The sequence below is a fragment of the Pinus tabuliformis genome, chromosome 1_2 (assembly GCF_031772625.1).
Source record: "Pinus tabuliformis cultivar Carrire ecotype Pingquan chromosome 1_2, CPIR1, whole genome shotgun sequence".
Classification (NCBI taxonomy): domain Eukaryota; kingdom Viridiplantae; phylum Streptophyta; class Pinopsida; order Pinales; family Pinaceae; genus Pinus; species Pinus tabuliformis.
Genome location: NC_142298.1, coordinates 1,314,103,933 through 1,314,112,102, shown reverse-complemented (window position 1 = coordinate 1,314,112,102; position 8,170 = coordinate 1,314,103,933). Strand labels below are relative to the sequence as shown.

At 34.6% G+C, this 8,170-nt stretch overlaps 1 protein-coding gene across 1 annotated transcript; it reads right to left on the bottom strand.

Annotated features, from left to right (window-relative positions):
- Window positions 1-1,379: 1,379 nt before the first annotated feature.
- LOC149211045 (uncharacterized) lies at window positions 1,380-5,009 on the bottom strand. Its single transcript, XM_089396882.1, has 3 exons — window positions 4,954-5,009; window positions 4,379-4,807; window positions 1,380-2,589 (listed from the first exon to the last, which is right to left on the bottom strand). Exons 2-3 carry the CDS (start codon window positions 4,778-4,780, stop codon window positions 1,789-1,791), a joined length of 1,203 nt encoding a protein of 400 aa, XP_089253008.1. The 5' UTR covers window positions 4,781-4,807; window positions 4,954-5,009; the 3' UTR covers window positions 1,380-1,788.
- Window positions 5,010-8,170: the final 3,161 nt, after the last annotated feature.

The window sequence follows — 8,170 nt, the reverse complement described above, 5'->3', positions numbered from 1 at the left end:
TGAAACAAATGTAATAATTCAGATGCACAGCTATAACAATTTGTATCACACAGAACTATGATAGGCAAATAGAATAAAAAAAGCATGCTAAGGAGACCACATTTGTAAGTAAGCCCTCCTGAGGAAGCACTATCTAGATTCTAAAGAAATTGAATTCCCCATTTGACAACTTCCAAAAGAACAAAGATTTTAATTTTGAAACTTTCCAGCATGAAGCTCCAAATTTCAATGTAAAAAAATATGCCTGAAACCGGCAACTCTCACACCTGAGACTAGATCACTTGAAATTTAGAAAAAAAATAAAAACACAATAGGAAAAAGCAACCCCATGGGATGCGGTTATCGGCTTGACTATCTCACAAACAAGCATAGCAGAACTGTTACTTGATTCATGTCATACTTTCTGGGTTACCTTGACTTGATATTGGTCATAATTGCCAGACAATAAAGGGGTGGAAGCATTTCAGTTGTATCACCTAAAATCACCCTTGAACCTACATTTGACACAAGCAAATCAAATGTATGACATCTTCACAGTCAAAAGTCAAATCTTCTGGGTTTGTAAATGTTGTGTTTAATGCCCATGTGAGTGAAGACAGACCTGAGAAAACTCTGATATTTTTTGAATTCGCTGCTGATCTGTTCCCCATGGAAGCAGATAACAGTTTGAACTGCTTGTACTTCATACTGTATACTATTAAAAATATAATTTTGCTAGCTTAAAGAAAAACAGACGAAATCCGCACTAAGGAAACTCCTTGCCACCAGAAAAAGGCTGCTATAAAAAAATATACATATACAAAGAGAAAAAGGAACCATCAAAGAGGAGATGAATGGTCACATAAAACTACGCCAGTGAAAAACACACAACTCCCACCCTCTGTAGTCAATGCCCACAAGCACATGAATAATTTTCAGCAGAACTCACAATCGTATAGGATGCTATAATGTTATCTCTTCATCCTGATAACATAGAAATATAATGCAAAACAATAAAATTCAAATAAATCACTCTGATTAATGGTTTTGATTATTTGCAAAAATTAAAAATATACACAATCTAACAAAAGCGTATGACATTTTAAGTCACATGTTAGACATTGCTGCAGTCAAATCCAGCATAAAACATATTGATATTAAAAGATAGATGACTTCAGTGCTCTAAGGGCATGAGAACATCTTTAAGCCTTCCATCCCTGCCCCTTCTCCACAGGCACTTGGGCACTAATAATTCTCAAGTCACATTTTTTATGAGGAAGATTCAACATAAGAAAAAGACAACAATCCAATTTCTAGCCTGACCTTCTTTTTACATGTAATTTAGTTTCCAACCCAGAAAGCATATAGTCATCACTTCTCACATGGCAAACGTTTCAACATAAGGGGAAAAAAGGCTGTTATCATCCCTGGTTGATGCTATTAAGGACAACCATTTAATTAATAAATGAGTCTATGGTACAAAAATTTCATAAGTACATTCATTGGCTGCCTACGCTTGCCATTATCTCAAATATCCATAACAAGAAGCTACAACTTGAGTCTTTTCATTCAGTACTGACTCAATGAAGAGCAGTTATGGTACAAAATTTCACAAGTACATTGATTGGCTGCCTATGCCTGCCATTTTCTCAAATATGCATCACAGGAAGCTATGAGTTAAGACAAACTGTTCTGCTTGATCTATTATGTTTCTGCAGAAAATAGTGATCATAGGAGCAACTATACAAAAGGCGATCCTCAGGCAATCTTGTATACCTATGATTGACAAAATGTTGCAGAAAGGTGAACTTATACAGTTTGAGCTGCACGCAAGCATCTCAACTCAAACAAATGCTCGTCATTAGAAATGTGTAGTGAAAGGCGGAGATTGGTCAACAAGGTTTCTTGCTCCCAAGTTATATGTCCAGATGCATACAAAGCTCTCATTGCAGAGCGATATGCACGAAGTTCTAATTTATGTACTTTTGCTGCTCCTTTCTCTTCAGTCAAAGATTTATCTTGCCTCCGGTTTGGACATTCACACGAAGACATAGCATCATCAAAAGAGCTATAGACTACAGGTCGTGTTGAATGCTTTTGATTTGAACATAAAATATCATTTGACATATAGCTACTACTACTACTAGCAACAGAACAATGACTACTCTCAGCTTCCTCAATTGATCGATTTAATCTGTCTTCAAATGAAGACATGCATACACGTTCCTCACCCACATGTTTTCTGGGGAAAGGAAAGGTATCTACCTTTTCCAACAGAGGACGTGATGACTCTCCCACTGCCTCGTGGTTCCTAGATTTCTGGATTGCTCTCCTTTTCTGAGGAGCAGCCTCCATGTTGAAGAAATCTTCCTTGTATGCAGATTGCATTTGAATGCCTGGTTTTCTCTTTGTAGCCTTTAAAGAGACATGAGATGTCGAAGGTTTGCACAAATAGGAATCAGTTTTAGTTAGTCCATTTTTCCTGTTTCCAGCACCAACTTCAACATTTAGATTCTGCAACTGCAATCCAGCATGTGATTCCTGAGAGAAGGCTGCAAAAGACACCCTCTCTTGAGAAGCATCCAAACGAACATAGTGATTTCTAGCAGCCTGCTCAAAAGTGCATAGAAACACATCAGGAAACAGAACTAATTCAATTCTTCAAAGGGATAGATATCAATCTTACAAAGAATCTATTCAATCTAGTTTCACATACCCAACATATCAGAGTCATCCTGATTCCACAATTTCAATAAATCTATAAACTTGGTTGTGAAATAATCAGTCTTTTTACAAAGTATTATCTCCATAAAAGCAAAGATAAGTGTAAGAAAATTGTAAAATTTCCCAGCATATGTATTATGAAGCATCTTTGACCTTTTCAAAAATAATTGGCATAATCTACGTACAATTATCAGAATAGTTGGAAGCAAGCAAGGCAAAATAAACACAGATATTAGTTCTCAGATGGAGCTGTTCTTTTCGACTCACAGACCATGAATGACCAAAACGTAGGTCAATGGGACTCAAAAGTAGTGAGTGCCAAAGTAACTAGTAGAAGCTAAAATACGAAATAAAATAAACTAATATACTGACTAAGAGAAATAGCGAAAAGCATAAGCTTAGGAGAGCATGGGGCCTGGGCAATATAACAAGTGTGTGGATAACAAGAGACCATTGTTTCAGCACTGAGCATTCCCATATACTTCTAATATCTATAGAGAAGCAGGTTGATATAAAATTGCCAAGTTTGTAGCCTCTGGCCAACAAATGCACAGAAAATGCATCAAATAACAAGTTAAACATGATGCCTGATTATAAAATTTATCAGCAGAGAAGAGTGAACTGAAAGGACTCTAATCGCCATAGTGCCAACATCTATTTCCATTGATCTTAGTGAAATCAAATCAGACAAGATAGATATGGACAGGCACATTAAACTATGTTCTTTAATAGAAAGAAAAGAAAAAAAGTGTCCAAATAAGTATAGATATTAGAAAGAAATACAATTGGGTTAAGAGCACAACATAATAAAACAAGTAACATGGAGGGTATGCTCCTATCAAATGTCAAGGAATTTATTCAGCCATAAACACTTGCAGCGTTTGAATCAATTTGCAAAACAGATAAGGAAAGCTGGGATGGGGTCAAGGGGCATTACACACTGGGTTCACAATCCTTGCTTAACATCGTGACTGGGAATAAAACTAAATAACAGATTAGAATCTAGACATCTGGGTTCACCAATCAACAAACCAAACAAACAATAGAAAAATACCACAAAGCTACCGTGAGATAGCAGAAAAAAATGTGATCATAAAATAAATTAGTCCAAATGATAATATTATCGCCTTCTCAAAATTTCAGGGTAAAATATTAATAAGTAAAGGATATCATGGAACAAACCATGAAACTTTACCTTCAAACATATAAATGAGGAAATAGCCAGGCTCAGCTTATTAAAAAGTAAAACAAATCATAGAACAGGAAATACAACTCTACCATCAAACACACAATCAGGGCAAGCTGTCAATCATGCAATAAATTACTCAAAGATCTTTTGAGCGCCCACAGAAAAATTGATACTAAGAGCTAAATTACATAATATGTAAGATTGAGCAATAGCTAGGATCCACGTTCATCAAATCAGTAAGTCAGATTAATCATAGACCATGGAAACTTACTGCCAAGGATACAAAAGAAGGAAACAACCTTGAGTAAAAAAAAAATATTTGACAAACTACTCTAGAAGCTACAGTATTTTTGTTTCAATTAGTAAGAAAAAAATTCTTCAATGCAACAATAAAGGTCACTTCTGCGGTTCTTGCAAGTCACAATCACAAAACAAATGCTTGTAAAACTAACGATGAGAAAATAGATATTAGAGTTGACATTCTACCTGCTGGGCACGAAGCCATTTTCCATCCTGCCAAGATAACCTCGGCCGCAGATTTGACTGGTGGCATGTCCTTTCTCGACGAGATTCCAGCAATTTGACAATGAAAAAATTGCTGGGTAAAACTTTTACAATTTTACCAATTTTCCATGAGTGATGATCATAAACTTCAATGGTATCACCAGCTACCCAGTTACACAACCCTTTCATAGAGGGAGGGACCGGTCTTGTTGCTTCTGAATACACTTCCTCCACAATGGATTTTCTATCAATATCTAAAATATTTTCGTACTGAACTTTGTAACGTTGCCCATCCACAGAAATGATCCTTGCTCTGCACCACGAACCAAAAGGACCCTCATTTCTTCTACAGACCTCCACCATACTTCCTCCCTTCAACTTCATTCTGCGTCTATTAAATTGGCCAAATCCCTGTTGAAAACCCAAAATTAAAAAATGATAAGGTCATGGGAAAAGAAAACATCCAATTGTTCATCATATTCTACAAATCCTTGTAAAAAAGTCCAAAACAGTGAAAAAAACAAAAATGTATGGGGAGGAAAAATAAATAAATAAACCTGATTATCACTTATTGAACATAATATCAGCAAAAGTCGCAGACGAAGGCCTAATAGAAAACACAAAAAAGAAACTAAGCAGAGTGATTGATCCCAGAGAGAGGACGTATGAAAACCCATGTAAGGAAATCAAAAAATGGCACAGTTCAGTGGAAAAGAATAGTAAAAGTTAGGTGGGAAAAATGGGAACAACATTTGTCAAAATTATTTTCTTAAACTTCGTATTAATAAAGTAGGGTTTTCAAACCCTAAGAAAAAACTAAACAAGGTCTATATACACTCTAGAGGAGCAAAGAAGCAAATTTCTAGTAGTTTTCTCAATTTCAAAATGCTTATACTAAAATTTTCCATTCCTACTCCAGCAAAAACACAATACATGTAGGAAAGAGAAAACACAAGATCTATAGAAGATACCCAATACATTGCTGTTTAGTTTTTCCTTGAACTAAAATATTTTAATCCCGAGGAAAGCATCACAAAATTTCATATTGATTATAGTAAATACTAAATAGTTTAAACTTTAAATCCCTTAAAACCCAACACATTTCTCAAATCCTTATAAGAAAACGGATATGAAAAAAAACTAGACAAGGTCTACAGAAACAAATATGCGAATTCCTGGCAGTTCATTGAACTTCACATTTGCTTATATTAAAATTTACAAAGTCATGAAAAAGCACAAAAATATTTTTAAAATAATAATAGCAAGATATAGAGAATACAGCACACGCATTTCTGATTTTTCTTTATGTGCACTTCATATTCATCACCATAACAACTGCAATGCCTTAAAAATAAACAAGGTCCAAATTTTCATATTAAAATGTTGAAATCCTTAAAAACACACTTTTTTAAATCTCTATAAAAAAGTGGAAAATGAAGAAACTTAAATTTGTGTAAAAAACAAATAAGCACATTTTTTGTTTAAAAAACAATGCTATACAAAAACTTTCTTCCTCCAAAAACAGAAAAAATGTTTGAATAAAAGAAACCGAGAAAATACTAAACAAAGGAGCAATGACTATAACTTTCTGAGCAGAAACTAGATGGGGAGATCAACAGCCAAAAGGCGTCATTTTTCGCTTACGCTCTAACACAAATAACATGAGGCACGTGGAATCCCGTGTGAAGCAGTACAGTCCATTCTGACAGGGGGTTCCTTGAAGTATTCATTGAACAAGAAAATTTAAAATCTTGTGAAGAAAAACTCAAATATTCATATTGATAATAGAAAACTGTTCAAAGCCCTTGAAAAGCCAATAAGTTTTACAAATCCCTATCCAAAAACAAAATGTAATGGAACTAACCATGTTTAGAAAATACAAAGAAGCATTTTTTTTGGTAATTCACCTTGAACTTTATTATACCAACATTATCCATCTCTTGTAAAAACAAAGATAAGTAAATTAAAAGAAAGATAATAATAATAATCAAGATCTAAACAAAATATCTAACCCATTATCTACTGCCCCTTCCTTGGACTTCAAATTTAATAAAATTAAAAATCTGCATTCCTTGCAAGAAAAGAAGATGAAATAGAAACAGCAAACCATTCATGTTTTCCAAATTCCACCTAAAAGCAAAAATGAATCGTACAGAAACAATTACATGTAGTTCCTTTAACTTCATAATGATTATGCTTAAAGTTCTACGGCCTGCAAAAACACAAAATCAAAAAAAAAACCAGATCTATAAAAAAGAACAAACAAAGTTGTAATTTTCTTTAACCCCATATTCTTTGTACTGAAACATTTTAAGCCCTTCAAGAGAAAAATCAAGAAGATCAAAGGGTTTCTTTAAATCCCTTAAAAATAGATGCATGCAAACCAAACATCTAAATTTCTGGTTGTTCCTGCCTTCAACATTATATTCTCGTTAATTAATTTTGAAAATTAATAAAAATAAGTATAAATGAGAATAATATATATATCGAATCCCTTGAAAACCCTCTCCCCCCTCAAAAGCCACAGAAAATTCAATAGGTATCACCAAACGATCAATTAAAAAATACTTGAAACAAACAGGGAGTCTAGACACACAAATTTATTGAAAAAAAAAAAGTAAAAGTATAAAAAATAATTATTGAGACAAATTTATTTAAAATACTCACCAGTCCGACGAAATATTCGGATAACCAGCAAAAAACTTGGCTGAATCCCCAGTAATCGATCTCTTCGAGGAACCAAAAGGCATCAGAAAGACCTCACACAAGATCAGACGCCACAAATTCAAACCCTAGGGAGATACCCTACAGTAATATGAACAAACTGTGAGACCCCTTCTAAACAATTACCCTCAATGCCCCCTCCCCTTCTAGGGCTCAAATGCATCAGAGAAAGATAACTCCGCCTTACCAAGCAAATCAGGGATCATAAAACAGATACCATAACAGAGAACTTGACGCAGGGCAGAAGAAAAAATATTTCTGACAAAAACTAAAATAAAACCCACATCTCTCACAACAATAATCGCAATTTCACAGAGCTGGGTTGATAATAAGCCACTAAAATCTGCCCTTGAAACCATGCACAAATTTGGGTGTGGAATAGGGAAACGTGCATCAAATTGGAGGCCGAAAGAGAGAATAAAACCAAATGCCAAGTTTAGAGGAGATGTATAACGATGATCGATGTATCGATTGAAGACATTACTAAAACCGTACACTGAATAAAATTGAATTGAAGCATGAAGAAAATTACAAGATAACAGAGATGCGAAGCGGCAGAAAGGACATAACACATTCCAACATCATTGCATTCCATTCCAAGGCCCTGTCACAAGTTTGGTTGATAATTAGAAACTATTTTTAAATCTCCGTAATTTACCTCCACATAAAATAAACAATTTACTGCTACTCTAGATGGATAAATTAATAGTTAACCTTGAAAGTTAATTGAATTATTTACAACTATACCTTAATCTTCATTACAAAGTTAAGTGGTAGTTACTTAGATGAGTTGTGAGACCATGCAATGCATGGAATCTTTTGAGCTATAAGGACGGTATTGGTTAGATGCACCCCTAGGGTTTGTTGAAAGATTTGTCTTTGGCCTTTTCTTGCTCCCTTGGCTAACACTTCACCTTCTACACAAAACTATGGTTTGCATGTGAGGTAAAGTGGATTGGGCAGTGGGACCCAAACTGAATGGTCTATTTAGATGGTTTATATGATCAATGTGGGTCCAACATTCAAGAGGCATGTAAGGATGTAAAAGCA